The sequence below is a fragment of the Condylura cristata genome, unplaced genomic scaffold (genome assembly GCF_000260355.1).
Source record: "Condylura cristata isolate star-nosed mole 26May11 unplaced genomic scaffold, ConCri1.0 scaffold00004, whole genome shotgun sequence".
NCBI lineage: Eukaryota > Metazoa > Chordata > Mammalia > Eulipotyphla > Talpidae > Condylura > Condylura cristata.
The window spans coordinates 24,404,923-24,423,586 of NW_004567105.1; the positions used below are offsets into that span (position 1 = coordinate 24,404,923).

Below are 18,664 nucleotides of genomic sequence, written 5' to 3' on the forward strand. Positions count from 1 at the left end.
TTCTGAAAATTCTTTTTCTAGAAGCCAGTAGATAGATAAGTGATCATACTTTTTTTTTTTTAAAGATTTATTTATTTGTTTATACAGAACTGGGGTACAGGCCAGAGGCTCAGGGACGGTGAGAGGCTTCACCAGAGACAGAGTGGGGAGCAGAACAGGCAGATCGACGAAGTACACTGCTGAGGGGAGCAGCGGGCGGGTCAGGAGAGGTCTGCCACGCCATGTGGTTGCCTCCGTGGCAGGCGGGAATTGAACTCATGCGGAAGTGGCTTTAGCTTCTCAGTGCTGTGCTTTAACCCGCTGCGCTACCAGGGAGGGCCTGTGATCATACGTTTTTTATGCTATCATTATTTTGGAGTAACTTTGCAGATCACATACAAATATGCAGAAGAAATTATTCCATTGAGACAGAGGAGAGAATATAATGAGGACCTAGAATAATATAATGGCAGTGAAATCGAGAGACCATTAATTAATTAATTTATAAAATGTTTATTCACTACAATAGACTAGACTCTGTGGATGCAATGGTAACAAATAAACTTGTAATTTCAATTAATTATAGGCAAGGAAAATGAACATATTAGTGAATAAACATACTAGTGAAATAAGCATACAAGTAAATGAACAAATGCAGATGTGATTAAAGTGATAGCATCCTCATAAAAATGGAAACATCAAATTGAAAGAAAAATCTCATAGGTTTAACAGGACTCATTTGGTTATTGGGATATCAGAACATAAAGAAAAAGACATGTTTCCAGCTCTTCATTCGATCTGATTTTTATGACAGAAACAACAGAAGAAATGCCATCAAGAAGATGTATTAAATGACCAACTGTGTACAACAGATTAATAAGAACTTTTACAAAAGACAGAATCAATAACCTATGAATTGTAAATTTTAATTTATAATTAATCTCACTTACTTTTCATTGTCACCATTTAATTGGAATAATGGTACTTTGGTTATGAGACACACTTATTCTACATTTTAATTTTATTTTATTTTGCTCAGATGTCGCCAGAGCCATTGAACTTCTGGAAAAACTACAGGAGTCTGGAGAAGTACCAGTGCACAAGCTACAGTCCCTCAAAAAAGTGCTTCAGAGTGAGTTTTGTACTGCTATTCGAGAGGTATGAAACTAAGATTTTAATAACTATTCAGCCATATGTCTTCTGGATAGAAAACATGTCTCTTCCACATATAGTTGAAATAGTTAAGGTTGTAACTATATCTTAACTTTCTGTTTTTAGGCCTTTGGACAGATGACAAAATGCAATTTCATCTGGTAAATTCTTAAATTAGAAGCAGTTACAATTTATACATACATATAAACCAACTCTTGATCTTATGGTGCTAATGAAATTCCTGCCCAGCAGATGATTGTTCCATGTAGTATACATTATTTAGCTGTCATGTGAATTCATCTAGAATTCAGGTAGAAATAGTAACAATTAATCAGATTGAGATTTTCTTAAAAGAACATTCAGCTGAAATGTTCACAGATAAATCTGAAGGAGTAACCTCCTACTGACTAAACATTGCTATTTAGTGAAAGCATGAAAAATCTCTGATCATATGTTCTTCTAAAAAAACTTCTTATTTCTTTTTGAGTTATTAATTTTAAGAATCCTGAGGTGAAACAAGTAATGACCACGTGTATTTTCCATTCCTTTCCATGGAATTGGATATTAAACTAATGAATTTAACTGGCTACAAGAGGGCTCACTTGAGATATATGTATGTGTGTATGTATGTATGTATGTATGTATGTATGTATGTATGTTTTATTTTTGTTCTACCCATTTATGCACAAGGAAATTTTTGGAAGATATGTTTTAATGTTTTACTTTAAACATTGATAGAGTGTCGTGGATTCATTATACAAAGTTAGAAACCTTATTATATAATGGCATCTAGAATAGCATTTCCGTCAGAGGAATTAGCAAAAACATGTCTGACATTATATTTATGTGTCTCTTTCTGTTCATGTTGAACTTAAAGTTGGCGAATGACTAAGAAATCTTGATGGCTTTTATATTTCTTTTGATTTTATTTGCATTGCTAAATATAATGGGACACAAAAGCCAGACTGTTTTTTGTGTGATAAGTTTCCTGCCAAAAAGAGCTTAAATTCAAGAAAGCTCACTTCTGAACATCTTAGAAATATATCCCACAAATAATATATGTATTTTTTTTTCTGGAGGAAGAAGTTCAACTATAAAAGAGTAGAAATTACCAAAACTTACATAATTCCTCAATGTGTTTTATTTGACATATTTCCTAGTACAATGGATCATAAATAATTATAGAAAACTTGATCAAACTTTTCTACTTTGGTGGGTTGTTCCAAACAAGAAAAAAGAAGTAAAAGCCTGTCTCTGTTCAGTTGATATAACCTATTTCTGAACACTGACATTTTGCTAATATTTTGAAGCCAGTATAGTGAAGATAACAACTGTACCATTCCAATTTGGCATGAAATTGAGTGAAAACTCTGATTGTTTCAGTCAAGTTCTGATTTTTATCTAGAGTGCAAATGCTGGTTGTGTGTGAGGGTGTGTGTGTGTGGTGAGATTTCTCACAGATGTTTTAAAGATGAAGTTGACCAATGAAGAGTTTCTTTGTTAAAACCAAAGCCAGTAATGAAAATAACATTTTGATGTTTGTATGTAGTATCTGTAGAGTTTCTGGTTCCAACATCCAGCTTGATTGTACTGGAGGCAAGAGAGAGGTTCTACTTTTCCTAGAAATACATTACTTGCAGCATCGGCATGCATTAAAAGCTCACACAGTTATCGTAAAGATGTCTCATCTGCTCCGTGAAAAGTGGTGTAATAATTTCACAGTCATAGCCTGGAAACTTTATTCTCAAGTTTTTATTTAGAAATGGAACAAAATGTGTTCTTTTGACAGTCAAAATTTTCTTGGCTTTCCAGTATATGTGCTAGATGCACTTAATTGAATTTGGGTCAGAAAATTACACAATATCTTTTTAAGGACAGAGTTGCTATATCTTAGGCTAATTTGACGAGACAGCTTCATTAGTAGCTACACTTTCTTGTAAGACAAGAGCCCATAGAAAGGATACTAGTCATTTGATTACAGAGTTGCTGGTCTTGTAAACTTGCTACTGGAAACACAGCTATTTTGGTGGAAGAGAGTAGAGCTAAAAACTCGTGACCTTTCCCATGCTGAAAGAAGAGAAAGGGAGCTGAAAAATAAAAAGTCTTGTCAGTTTATCCATGGGGAAGATCTACAGCAGCTGGAAGACTGCAAGTCTTCTAAAGGTTACTTCTCTGCAGATGATTTACAATTAAAGAAAAAAAAGAGTATTCAAATGTCTTTCCTTACAGACAGAAACTGCCTTATTGACACTTAACTTTCCGAAATGATTTCATTTGACTAGAGAACAAAGGATTTTGTAGAACTTTAACTTGAAGGGTCTTACAGTAATCTCAGGTGTCTTGACACAAATCTACTATAAAAGGACATATTATTACTGAAAGCTATGTGAGCTGCCACTTTGACTACTTGCTATTTTAATATTTATTAAAATGTGTTGTTTGTCATTTGAGTTTGTTTTAACAGATCAAAATTGATGAATACTAAATATTACCAAGTGAAGGTCATTCCAAATAAAGCAACCTTCTTATTGAAATATATTTTCAACAGTCACTGAAGTTTCTTTTGTTTTATGGTTTGGTTAATTTATAATTATTTACTTTGTTGGAAGTAGTTTTAATTATTATGTTTTAAAGATTTATTTATTTATGCATACAGAACTGGGGTACAGGCCAGAGGTGCAGTAGTGGTGAGAGAACTCACCGGAGACAAGCATGTGGAGCAGAACAGGCAGATCAACAAAGTACACTGCTGAGGGGAGCAGTGGGTGAGACAGAGGTCTGCTGCACCATGTGGGTCACCTCCCTGGCCAGGATTGAACTCATACTGAAGTAGCTGTGGCTAGCTTCGCAGTGCTGTGCTTTAACTAGTTGTGCCACGAGGGAGGCCCTGTTAATTATATTTTTTTAATGAGTCATATAATATGCAAAATAACTCATCAATGAAGAAATAATCAGGCTATCATGGTCAAGAAACTTTATTCTAGACTAAGGATCAGGGTGCAACTGCACAACTAATGGACAGTCCCAAGGTATGCTCTGCAAGGGTCAGGAAATCAGGAATTTTTTAAGATTTCTTCATTTATGCATACAGAACTGGGACAGAGGCCAGAGGTGCAGGGGTGGTGAGAGGATTCACCAGAGGTAGAATGGGGAGCAGAAAAGGCAGATCGACAAAGTACACTGCTGAGGGGAGCAGTCGGTGGGTCAGGAGAGATCTGCTGTGTCACATGGGCAGGGATTGACTCATGCTGAAGTGGCTTTAGCTTCTTAGTGCTCTGCTTTCACCCGCTGAGCCACCAAGGAGGGCCTGGGAAATCAGGAATTTGTTAAGGGTTAAGCTGGGGGGTGGTTGAGCTTGGATGTTTTGGGATTGGTTCCTTTGTCTTTTTGTGTCTGGTCTACAAGGGTCTTCAGAGAGCAGGCTGCAGTGCGGGGTCTTTTACAGCATTTAGCATATGGACTCCTATTTCTTTTATAGTCACAGATAAGGAGGAAACAGGGAATTGCTGAGTCAGGCTACACTCAGCATTTCACACAGGATTCTCAACATGGCAGTTAGAGACTGAAATGAGTCTGAAGATTTAAAATAGATTCCAGAAACTCAACGATAACAGTTTAAAAAGAAGGAAAAAATGGCACATGCATGTACCCATATTTTGGGGGGGGATGACACTTTAGCTTCCTCAGTCTCAAAAGGGCCAATGATATCTCCCATACTCCCAACTGGCCCAAATGAAGACTATTGCTGAATAAGAAGCTCTGGTATCAGTTGAGAAATACTTCTTGACTAATTGCTCTTTATTTCTAAAGTCCTTCCAATTCTATGAATCTAAGATCATGTGGTGAGCAATCTATATTTTCCTGCATATAGGTTATAAGTAATTATGTAAAGCTGAGTGTATGTGAATAGTCAACAAAATAGATGAACACATGAGATTCTATATGAATGTGATAGAGAAGACAGATACTATGAAGATGATCATTTTTAAATGATAAAAATCACAAAATATAAATGTACTCTTTTCTGAGTTTTGTAAAGAGTATCTACAATTTTATCACAGGAGATAGAAAACACAATATGTCACATCATTCACTGGAATGAGAATTGTGAAGTGCAGTTATTGTTCTATTTCTGCAGTTTTCTCAGAGAAAAGACACATTTTTAATAATGTGCTGAGTGTTTTTCACATCAACATGTCACTTTCTGGTAGCAAGAACATGGTCTATGTGGCAGGAACTATCTTAGACTATAATTGCACTAATGGGTCATTGATCTTAAAGATCTCTAAACAGACCCTCACAAATGCTCTGTAGTAACTCTGAAAATTTAGCATCCCTGTTGAGTAAATACTTAGCCCAAATCTTTTTGTTTGCTACTACAAATGATAAAATAAACAGTACATATTTCCAGAAACTTGTAATTACGTGTACTTACACAGTAGTTCAAAGTAATAGAGTCCTCAGAGAAGTTATAGTCTGAACCAGTCACATAAAGTGAACAGTCTGTCTTCTGTTGAGATCATAAGGCTGAAAATGAGAACTTCTATTTTTGGGACCATGGATGACAACTCCCCCCCCACCATGAACAAGTTCATTTAAATTTAATCTTTTCTTGCCTTAGTGTTTCTAGATAATTCATTTGTATAAATGATCTAAATGAATGCATTTTTGATAAATCAGCGTTTAAATATCAGCATTTTAACCAACTTTCTGTTATCCTCACATATGAATTAAACATGGAAAAGGAGTCAAAATAGTTTCACCTGTAATTCATATGTAAGATAATAATAAACTTCCTTTCACTCTATTCTCATACAAGATTTAGGGCTGATAGGAGACCACTCCATCTTGTTTTCATCGTTTTATTGCTTTCTTTTTATAGACAGTCATGGATCACTTCACCATGAGGCTACCTCTGAGAAATGCAATTTTGTCACTGAGTAAATATCATGAAGTGTGATGACAACAACCAAGATGTCACAGGATCCCATATACCTGGGCATGTGACCCATAGTTGACCAAGATATAATTAAGAGCTACTTGTATATACAAGTCTGACTACTTGTATATTTTCTTTAAAAACATTTTAATTTTATTTGTTTACAATGCTACAAAAAGGTATCATGCTAATGAAATCTTTGGGGATCGTCTTTTTGCATCTGATAGGAGGAGGCTGCTAAGACTCCATCATTTGTGTGTGTGTGTGTGTGTGTGTGTGTATTGCTGCAGTCACTTGTTTTGACTGTTGAGATATTCTGTTGGGTGAATATGCCATAGTTTATTAACTTACTCTCCCACAGCTGAGCATTTGTTTCCAGGTCCTTCCTGTGATCATCAGTGCTGCAATTAAGTGGTTTAACAAGTAAATTAGTGCTGAGTTAGTGCTAGAACAAAAGTCTCCTGAATCTCATTCTAGTTCTAGATCTCCGAAGTGTGGACAGTTTTAGTATAGCAGTACAAAAACACAACATTCTAAAACATAGAAACGATGGAATATTTATTTCACTGCCTATTGGCAATGAGCCAAAGTAATTGAAAAATTGCTTTATGAGTCTCATTTCCATATTTCCTATTCCTATCAGTGTTCTATTTCTAAGAATAGCATTATTTCACCATTTGCCTTTTTTGATGGCCTAATTTAATGCAAGACAATGTATTGTATTTTAGTAATATATTTCTTCATATATATTTTGTTAATCCAAATTGCAAAATGGAGGCAATGCAAAATAATTGACTAATCATTGTATAATTGGCATTATGTCACCAAAACAATTATGATATTTTCTTCTGGAATAGTTTTTTTTTTTTTTTTTTTTTTTTTTAAGATTTATTTGTGCATACAGAACTGGGATACAGGCCAGAGGCTCAGGGGCGGTGAGAGGCTTCACCAGAGACAGAGCGGGGAGCAGAACAGGCAGATGGTTGAATTACACTGCTGAGGGGAGCAGCGGGCGGGTCAGAAGAGGTCTGCCAAGCCATGTGGTCACCTCCGGGGCAGCGGGAATAGAACTCATGCGGAAATGGCTTTAGCTTCTCAGTGCTGTGCTTTAACCTTCTGCGCCACCAGGGAGAGCCTTTTTTTTTTTTTTTTTTTTTAATGAGGTAACATCGACAGATAGAACTGTACAACTTTCAGGACAACTTCTATCTCAAGCAACACATTTCCCATAACACTCCCACCATCAAAGGTAGAATAATGTAGTACACTTAAGATAAGCTTACACAAATATTTTAGAATCATCACAAATATGCTTGGTTTTATATGTCCCCCTAGTTCTTTTCTTAGTAAGTTAGCACTAGCAACAGGGAAACTATCTTTTACCAATAACCACAATTTTAAGTAGAAGGCCTGCTGTCCTAGATAAAGAGAAAAGAAAGATGTATGGGTAATTTTATCTTCTAGTAGTACCAAACTTTTCCCATATATATCCATTGATCATAATATACAGATCCATTCTCCAATTGCTCAAACTTGGAGGTTATAACACCCAGGCCTCTTAGCTGGTAGTCAGGAAACAGCAGTTCTTTTACAAGGTATCACTTCAAGTTTTTCTGGGGCTATGCAAAGAACCAGTGAAGCCACAATAAAAATACTATAATAAACCATTTCCAGTCACTAAGATAAGGATGAGTGACCCGCAGACACACATCCTCTCTTCATCTTGCTTCTGGAAAGATGGGACCAGTTAGTAGCATGAGTGACAGAATTCATAGATAACCAACAGAGGCATCTCCCCATGACAGTAACAAAATAATATTTCTTGTGTTAAATGCAATGATAATCCTCTTTCTTTACAGTCAAGAAAGAAGAGAGATATTAGATTTTCCAGAACACCAATAACATAAGTAATTGCTTTTTCACTAACTTCCTTGCTATTATTTTCTTTACACACCTTTTTTTTTTAATTGATTGATTGATTTGTGCACATAAGAACTGGGATATCAGACAGAGGTGAGTGGAGGGGAGGGTGGTGGTGAGAAGATTCACCAGAGATAGAGTAGGGAGCAGAACAGGCAGATTGACTGAAATATAATGCTGAGGGGAACAGTGGGCAAGACAGGAGAGGTCTGCTGTACCACGTGTGTCAGCTCCCTTGTGCTGCAGTGGCTTGGTAGCTCTGTGCTTTAACCCATTGTGCCACCAAAGAGGGTCCTACACACCTTTTTTTTTTTTTTTTTTAAAGATTTTATTTTATTTGTGCATACAGAACTGGGATACAGACCAGAGATGTGGAGGGTGAGAGAATTCACCAGAGACAGAGTGGGGGAGCAGAACAGGCAGATCGACGAAGTACACTGCTGAGGGGAGCAGCAGGCGGGTCAGGAGAGGTCTGCCGCGCCATGTGGTCACCTCCGGGGCAGGCGGGATTGAACTCATGCGGAAGTGGCTTAAGCTTCTTAGAGTGCAATGCTTTAACCCGCTGCGCCACCAGGGAGGGCCCCTACACACCTTCTTAAACAGTTTCAAGTACTGCCTACTTGGGAATAGCAAAAGGCAGGTGTCAGACAAGGATGACAGTGCCACACATATTCTTCTAAAGAATACTCAACACTAGCCTGAGAAATAGAAGCCCACATGGTTTCAGTGTGGGAGAGGTTACTGGCAGTATAATGAAAAAAAATATTTTTATTTTTGTTTTACAGCATAATGAAGATCCTACTTCCTAGGGTTTCTGATGAGAGTATGGCCTATTAAATTTCCTCTATGACCATTACTTAGACTGTAGACATTGTTGACTCCTTATTTTAGGAAGTGAATTATAACAAGATTCTATTAAAATTTCTTTGGAAATCATTCAAATTCTTCATGGATGGGACACCAATTATTTCTAAGTCTGCTGAGATGTAGAAACTAAACGACTAGTACAGGACATTAAAAGAAGTGGAATTATTAGAATTTAGCTAAGTAAATAAAACTTTTCTATATAAGATATGAAATGTCTTCCATTCAAATCTCATAAATATTTCTGTTATTTAGAATTCAATAAGATTTCTAGCACTGGGCCCTCCATGGTGACACAGTGGATTAAAGTGCAGCTCTGTGAAGCTGTCTGCAGCCACTGCAGCACAAGGGAGCTGATCCACATGGCACAGCAGACCTCTCCTGTCTCACCCACTGCTCTCCTCAGCAGTGTACTTCAATAGATCTTCCTGTTCTGCCTGCCCCACTCTGTCTCTGATGAATCCTCTCACTACCTGAGCCTCTGGCCTGTACCTCAGTTCTTGTATGCACAAATAAATAAATCAAATAAATCTTTAAAAAAAATTTAATTCAGGTGGTACAATCATAAAGTTGGGAGAAATTCAGGTCTTAGGAAATTATGATGACACCATAATAGTTCAACTAAGTTACTCACTAATAAATATTTTAAAAGTTTCAAGGCAATACCATGGGAACACAATAATTTATTAATTACTATGGTTGAAGAGCTTATAATTATGTGTGGTTCAAATCATTGTTGATATCTTATGCAAAATACCTTGTCAAGCATAAGCAATTACCCAAACAATAGTTAAGAGAAAGAGATTTGTTTAGAATCATTTGCCTTAATTAATTTTGCCACATTATTACAGCTGAGGAACGACTGTGACTTAAGGACTGAAAGTAATAGCATTACTAAGTCACACTTGTTATTCAGCTTTTAATCTTAAAAAGGATAAAGTTAGATAATAAACCATTTATTTAAAATGTGGATTTAGGCCCTCCCTCGTGGCACAGCGGGTTAAAGCACAGCACTAGGAATCTAAAGCCGGTTCCGCACGAGTTCGATTCCCGCCTGCCCCGGAGGTGACCACATGGCGTGGCAGACCTCTCCTGACCGGCCCGCTGCTCCCCTCAGCAGTGTACTTTGTCCATCTGCCTGTTCTGTTCCCCACTCTGTCTCTGGTGAAGCCTCTCGCCACCCCTCTGGCCTGTACCCCAGTTCTGTATGCACAAATAAATAAATCTTTAAAAAATATATGGATTTAATCATGTTGTTAAAAACAAAAGCAAATTAAATTGACTATTGTTGCAATTATTACTTTATAATATTTACATTTTCACATGTAAAGATAGGTTGAAATTTCCATATACTCAAATATGTGTCTATACAAATGAATTTCCTCAACTTGAATTTTTATGTAATGAAAATTGGACTCTGTTAAGTGGATCTTAAAACATAATGTCAGAACATTTATCCTATGTTTTTTTAGTCAGCTAAATAGTTACAATGACCAAATAATAAGAAAATTATATATAGATGATAGGATAATATTTCACAAAATACTTCCATTCTGTAAAAGATGAAATAATATTTTCCTCTTATTAAATATCCAGTGTTAACAAGATTTATATTTATTAATTTACTATAAATTCCGAAAGGATTTTGACCACCAAGTACTTAGTTTTGGAAAATGTTTTACAGTAGATACAATAATTAAATATGACCATACAGCACAATATTTATACATTAGTCATTTATCTGGTTTTTGTTTATTCCATGGCAAATGTTCAGACATTTATAAATACTGAATAGGAAAGCAATATTTATGACTTGACAATAAATATGACTTATTTATTTAGATATAGTTGAGTGTATTTGGTAGTAATGCACATATCAGCAATCAAAATGAAAAAGGAGATTTTTTTTAGTACAATGACTGACTGGAATATATAAAACTATTTGATTGGGTTTAAAAACAGTTGCATTGTAATTAAGCTTGTTAACTTACTCTGCTAATGAAAAATAACCTTTTAAAGACATCATTTCAGACACTGCAATCCAATATACATTTTATTGTAATGTAACAAGTTATTTAGGGAATAAATTAATTTTACACATTGTTTGCTAACTTGCAGGGACATTTCCTGTGCCCTGTTTTTTCTATTTTCTCTTTGCCTTGGCTTCTAAAAGCATATTAGCTGTTGACATATGCTCTTCACCTTTCTCTCATCACATTGCCTTTGTCTTTGAATACGTCTGAAAGAGGAAAATTATCTGAATAAGATGGAAATATTTCCCCCTCACGGTTTCAGCCTAAAATTCCATCTTTGATCCTATAAGGTTTTTTGTTTGTTCTATTATAACACTAGTGACCTTAGGACTTAGATCATTTCTATGTCAATGCTTTTCCATTTATAGAAGAATGTTTCATTGACCTTTCTTAATTATGCAAGTAATTCTTTAGAATCCTTATTTGCATCTAAAAATAATGCAGCTTATCACATTAATAGTTTTCATATGTTAGACCACAAATTTGTGAATGTGAATGTACTTCTGAGTGCAATAAAAATATTTTTCCCTAGGTGAACAATACTAATTTTTACTTTGTAACTAAATGCTGCAGGGGTTCTTAGTAGCTTCACTATCCATAGTCTGGCCATAGGTTTGGCTCTTGGCAACTTTGCTCCTGCTCCTAATTATCTTGCTCTGACATTTTTGTTTCTTTTGTGTGTAATTTCACATTAAGGCATAGACAATGATGCCAGAGACTTAGGTGTTGATGGTAGTAGTTGTAATTTAGTGCACCCTTGAAATAGTTCTTCAATCCTCCACGCTTGCTGTGCTCCCCACTTTTGCTCAGGACTCGAATGTAATGAAAGGTTTGGTTATGGGAACAGGAATCAAAAGGATTCATCTTCCTTCATATTGAAGAGCATACACTTACAGTTAATAATACTCCTGGGTCTTCTCAGAGGTTACAAGTAAGATTATCAAAGCTGCACCCTTTAGGGATACCACTAGTTTTTGTGTTCGATGAATGAATTTGGATATTTATTATTACAGCTTCCAGGCAGATGGAGTATCTTAAGGAAGGACCATCATTTTCTCATATGCAGGCATCCATTGTGCTAAGTATGAGATTGGCTTTCCCATAACATTATTCGTTGTCATTTTGCATGTGAATCACAATGAGAAGAATGTGTGTTTGCGATTATAAGAGAGACCCCAAAGTTCCTGGGGCTTGCAACCAGCAACTTTTTTCTCCACATATTTTCATGTTCTTTCCTCTGAGAGTATGATTTCCCATCTGTTCGATCACCTTCTCTCTACTTCTTGAATTCCTCTCCAGAATTCATAAGTTCTTCAAAATTCATCAGAAAAACTTAAAATGTTTTATTCTACAATTTTCCATTTTGTGTGCTGGGCTTACATGCAGCTCAGTTATATAACTCATGTCCACCTACTCATAGTACTCACAGGCCAGACAGGAAAGCATACAATGTGACCTCTTAGACTGAGAAGATAATTTTGCAAATAAATAAATAAATAAAATTCCCTTAGGCATATTTCTTCTCATTATGCTTTTACTAGCTATAAAGTCATTTAATTTCTGAAAATACGTGGACTATTTTATCATTGTTCACTTCTTGGAATTTTCAAAAATATGTTCAGTGACATTAACCCCATTAGTTTTTAAATTTTAGTATACGACTATTCTAAGGACCTGTGAAATATGGCAAAAAATTTTAATAAAACAGTATCTGAGGATTTGGTTTTCCATCTGAACTCTGGGGATCTTAGCTAAGCTTTTCCCAAGATGCTTGAAGATACCCCCAACACCCAGCCAGTAAATAGCCCACAAAAGTGGTCTGAATTTAGTAGAAGCAATAAATAGGTCCTGGAGAATACAGAACTCCCTTTACTGAGAAATCCTCTCTAGATTGCAATGCTCTCTAGATTTATTTATGAACAGAAAACATACACGTTAAATATTAAAGTAAGTTCCCATGAAACCTTCACTCGAGCTCATTTGTCTCTGGAACTACATGATATTAAGGAGTGAGAGTTAGGGGTAGTGGTTAAGATACCTTGATTAAACACATTTTGAAAATGCCTTTTTCTTTTTACCTAAATTAAGATTGGGCCACTTCACTCTCTTCTCGTGCTTCACCTAGTAGCATCTTGCTGACAGTTGTGTTTGTTTATACTGGGTATCACATCCTTACCCGTGTTCCTCAGAGTATAGTGCAAAGCAGCTGAGAAGCAAGAGGTCAGGTTTTTGACACTGGATGACAGCCGTGGGGCTAGGATTTCCCCAAGGGTGAGCCTGTCTCATGATTATGGCCCATCTGGGGCCCTTGAGAGAGCAGCTCAGAGGCAGGAACTGGCCCCACCCAGCAACCTCACTCCACAGGCTGTGTTCCCTTCCCTTCGTCATTAAGTCTCAGCAGCAGGTGTGTTTAATGAACAGTGAGCAGGTACCACGTTGGTCTTGTCAAGAGACAATTAAATTAGACAATGGCCACTTTCTAGTTTCTTAGTTGATTAGTGACTGTGGGAACTTTGACCTCAATTATACCTAAAGATAGATAATACATAACTCTAAAGAAATGTGAGCCCTCTACCAGCTTCTTTCCTCTCTTAATGGCAGGACATTGTATGCAAACATTGACATGTTAGAAAACCTTGATGAATGATTACCTTGGTCCTAGGCAGGTGGTCTCCCATAATTACTATTACACTCTCACAGGAGGCAACTTCAACATTCTCTCAGAGAAGAAATGCTACCCGGGTGCAGTCAAGTTGCTAACCATTCATTATTTCACTCTGGAAGGCTTAAAATAGCAGCTTCCTGCTTCTCCTTTGCTCTGCTTTCCATGTAGTAACACTTCAGGGATAAGTATTTTAGTGTGCTCTGTAAATCTGAAGTATACTTAAGTGAAAATTGAAATAACTAATACATTAAAATGGCAATATAAAACACAAGTAACAGAAACTTTTTTTATTTACACATTTCTGGGTCTGTTTGGCCTGCAAATGCTATCAACATATGAGTTGAAAAGATTGAACATTTGTTCTACTAAGACCTTACTAAAAAGGAAGCAGTCTTTTTAATGTAGTTCATTTTTCTAAGTACTGTTTTTTTCTTACATCATTATTAATTTTTGAACTGTATTTGATTTCTCCCCTCAGGTGTGGTTCCCATAGTTCTCGTCCCACCATGTCACCCATGATCCATCAGCACAGTCCCTTGTGCTCTTCCCTCCCCTGTCTTGTTCCGATCACCCCCCACTCCTGCCATATTCCTCAGAGCTATGGTCAGCTTGAAAGTTGTATCTTTCCCCTGACCCTTTGATTTCTCTGTATTCCAGATATAAATAAAACCATCCAAAATTTATCTTTTTCCTATTGACTTATTTTGCTTAGCATAATCCCAGCTCCATTCATATTACTTTATGAATGGAATTGTCTCCAAATGTTACTCTCCTGAGTCCTGACGTCTTTATGATTTCTTTATTTATGGAACATCATGTTTGTAGTAAGAGAGGGATGCTAGAAAAAAATACATGGAAGTATCTTGCATCAAAGGAAACCTATCCAGTAGACAGCAGGTTATGGAATAGAACGTGAGAAAAGTAGATACTCCATCGTTCCTCCAAGTGACCCTTTGCCTCTTCTAATTATAGAAATGTAGTTTTGCTCCGGTGTCTTCACTCTTTTCTCTCCCTGCTTGCCTGTAGTATGACTCAAGGAAGAGTTGGTTTAATCTCATTCCCCTGGTAAGTGGTTAGTTTAGTATGCTGGGGGATCCCTAGCTCATTAATGGGGTGTGATTTGGAAGTTCAATAATGAGTTTCTGTGACAGATATCACAGGTATTAAAAATAGACAGGAAAACAAGTTACTCTTCCTTTTGTCCTGTCTGAATATGATTTTTGGATCTGCCTTGTGAGAACAAGCCCCCAGAGACAAAACTGATATTCTGAACAACCCAAAGGAGTAAAATCCAGGTCTATGGTGGCAAGCTTAAGTCCCTGAACTAATTCTCTAGACTCGCCTTCCCTTGGACATTCTTGTTATTAGCCCCTTTCAGTGTTTGAGCCAGTGGCTCCCCAAATTTGCTGCACATGAGCTACAGCTAGAGAATTAAAAACAAACAAACAAACAAAAAACAATGTCTAGCTCACACCTTACTGCAATTTGATCAGAATGTTGGGTGGGGTCCAGGCATCAGTGCCAATAGACTAAGGTCCCCAGGTGCTAGCATTAAGGAGCAATGTTTAAGAGCCATCTGGTTTAAGCCATTTTAATTTTATCTTTTGTTATTTTCACCTGAATGCTTGCTAACCAAAAGAACAGAATCAGAATTTAAATTAAAAAAAAAAGTTGAAACTGGAAACATTTTTATATTAGTAGCTACACTGAATGGATTAGAAAACAAATAAGAAGTGAGTAATAAAGAGTCAGAAAAATACTTTCATAGTTTTCAAAAGGAACTCTTAAGTCAATTACTTAGGAATCTAATTGAACCATATTCAAATGCAATCAAGTACCTACTACTCTTGATAGAGTCGTCTTACTGATTATTTCCTTTCCCAAAATTTTGCATCTACTTAAAAACTCTAAGTTTAATTTATGCATAATAATTAAAAGGGAGAGAACTCTTCCATCATTATTAAATTTGGTCTTTGAAGAATATGCCTACCTAATAGAAACAAGTATTGGTTTCTATTATATCTAATTTCAAAACATGAAGCATCACTATTCTTTCCCGTCTCCCTTCTCCCTCCCACCCCACACCCTTTCCCTTCATTCACACCCCTTTTTTTTTTAACAGCCAATGTAAATCCTACATTAAGACCCTATGACCTATTCTGCTCCCCCACTCTGTCTCTGGTGAATCCTCTCACTGCCGCTGCCCCTCTGGCCTGTACCCCAATTCTGTATGCATAAATAAAATCTTTAACAAAAATAAAATCTGAAATATTGTCACATGAATGAGCTTTTCGTGTCACCAGTCATCAGTGTAGAATTTCTTTAATTTTATGAAACAGAACTATCAATATAGTTCACTTTGTAAGTGAAAAAAGTTACTATCCAATTTTATTCTTTAAGTAAAAGACTTTTAAAATGTCTTTAAATAGGTGAGGAGAGGGTCCTCTCTGGTGTGCAATGGGTTAAAGTGCAGCACTATGATGCTATCCATAGCCTCTGCAGCACAAGTTCGATCCCCACTCAGGCAGCTGACCCACATGGCGCAGCAGACCTCTTTTGTCCCGCCCGCTGCTCCCCTCAGCAGTGTATTTCAATAGATCTTCCTGTTCTGCTCCCCGCTCTGTCTCTGGTAAATTCTCTCACCCTCTGCACCTACGCCTGTACCCCAGTTTTTGTATGGATAAATAAATAAATCTTAAAAAAATAGTCAATGAAAATATAAACAGAAGGACTCTGTAGAATCTGAAGCAGGGATGGAGCAGATAGTTGTTTTCCTTTAATAGTGAGTTATATTGACAATTATCTCTAAAAAAGTGGATGGGTTTTGTGGCAGGAGTGATCAGCGGCCAGGAGATACTTCTCTTCAATCTGTGATGACAACATTTACCTGTGTGAGGGTTAGCAATAATGAAGCACTTCAACCTAATTAAAACTTTCTGAGCTTCTCTTACTCCAAACTTAAGATTTTCATAGGCTTTAACTTCAAGGATATGGAAATACAAAGGCAAATTTTTGTGAAGCCTGAGGACAGGTTAATAATGCATTCAGATTCAAATCATCGTCCACATTGATAAAACTGACCTACTTTTTTCTTTCAGAGAGAAAATGTCTTATGAACTATTTTCACATAAAAATGTTGCTTTTTGGTGCTTTCTTCTTACATTCTATAATTAAACCTGGCATATCACTTCCAAAAGTTAAATGAAGTCTAGTTCATTTTCAGGTCTGGGTGTTTTAATGAGTTAGCATCTCTGCTGCCTAAGACAAGTGGCATTCACTGCTTTGCATGCCAGAGAAATTTTCTGACAGTAGTGATAATGATGCAGATGTTTTTCTTTGTAGAGCTCTTCCAACAATATCCCTAATGAAAATACATGCCTACTTCCTGGCCAAAAGAAAGACAGCTTTCTTCAAAACAAAAATTTCTAATGCCTTCATCCTAAGATGGTAAATGTAAACAGCCCGTTATTTTTTCCACTGTTTTGTTGCAGTAATAAAGTGATCTTTTCTATCACTTTTTTAAAATACGTTTTTGCTGGTCTTGTTACAGAGCCAAATTTTAGAAAGTTATGCAGATTCCAGGTGGAAAGGATATTTGGAGCACAGTGAGGTTACAATTAGAGCAAAGAGGTCAAGCCTTGTGTATTGATTCTTGAAATTGATTTGCCATGTCATCTTGAGCTTATGTGGAGGTCAGCTGATTTGGTTTCAACATAGAAATACATTCAGTGGGCTCTCTCTATTATTCCCCTAAGTTTGCAAACACAATTTTGTCTTTTGACTTTTATAAAGATAAATATAATGAAAGACCTATGTAAATATTTTAACAAATATATTTACCCAAGATTGTGAGATTTTCTGAGGAGACAACTGGGGTTTTTACAAAACAAACTTTAGATATATTTTAGGGTCTAAGTGAATCGTTGCTCTTTCACTTTCCTCAAAGAACATTTAAATGTATTTTTAAAAAATTCTTTCATCATTTGATTTTTTTTAAAGATTTATTTATTTATTCGTACAGAATTGGGGCACAGGCCAGAGATGTGGAGGGTGAGAGGATTCACCAGAGACAGAGTGGGGAGCAGAACAGGCAGATCGACGAAATACACTGCTGAGGGGAGCAGCGGGCGGGTCAGGAGAGGTCTGCCATGCCATGTGGATCTCCTCCAGGGCAGGAAGGATCAAACTCATGTGGAAGTGGCTTAAGCTTCTTAGTTCTGTGCTTTAACCTGCTGTGCTACCGGGGAGGGCCTCATCAGTTAATTTTTAAGAAGAATTTCTAGTTACTGTGCACAAGCAGTCTCGTTATCCTAGTTTAAAAATGTGTTGTCAGCACTAAGATGCTAAAGCCACTTCAGCATGAGTTCAATCCCTGCCCCAGAGGTGATCCACATAGCACGGCAGACCTCTCCTGAACTGCCTGCCGCTCCCCTCAGTAGTGTACTTCATCAGTCTGTTCTGCTCCCCACTCTGTCTATGGTGAATCCTGTCACCACCCCTGCACCTCTGGCCTGTTCCTCAGATCTGTAAGCATAAATAAATAAATCTTTAAAAATAAAGTGCTGTGTTGTGGGAAGCCCATGGGGATTACAACTGAAATGAAAAACTGCACAAAATAAAGAGTGATGTAAAAAAATTATAAAAATGCTGTGTTGTAAGAACACTTAACAATGAGATATTTGTTCTTAACAAAATTTTAAGTATACAACATGGTGTTGATGGCTGTAGGTACAATGCTATAAAGCAGATCTTCAGAATTCATACCTTTCGCTTAGATGAAACTTTATGCATATTGTTTATTCACTCCCCATTCCCCAAAGCTTGAGTGAAAATAATTCTATTCTTTTGTTACAGGGCACCCCAGTGTGAACTGGGCCACCTGTCTGTGGGGTCTCACCCATGCACTTAAAATTCAGCTGTACTGCAGGTGCACACCAAAGGGTCAAAATGGGTTTATTTACAAAAGGGGAAAAGAAAAGGAAACAACAACTGGAATATCTTACCTGCTCGGCCGACTGGGAGCTCTGGCAGCAAACTAACTGAAAGGCCCGTGTCACATGGTCCAGAGAGCTGTTTCCTGAGTGAGAGAGGAGAGATGAAATGGCGCCCTAT

The 18,664-nt window shown here is 36.9% G+C and overlaps 1 protein-coding gene across 1 annotated transcript in view; it reads left to right on the plus strand.

The window, feature by feature from the left end:
- Positions 1-18,664, plus strand: part of LIN7A (lin-7 homolog A (C. elegans)) — a 103,190-nt gene that overhangs the window by 35,023 nt on the left and 49,503 nt on the right. The window contains exon 2 of the mRNA XM_004675854.2: positions 1,019-1,137. Within this exon, the coding sequence (XP_004675911.1) occupies positions 1,019-1,137 (119 nt within the window). The remainder of the gene's footprint in view (positions 1-1,018; positions 1,138-18,664) is intronic.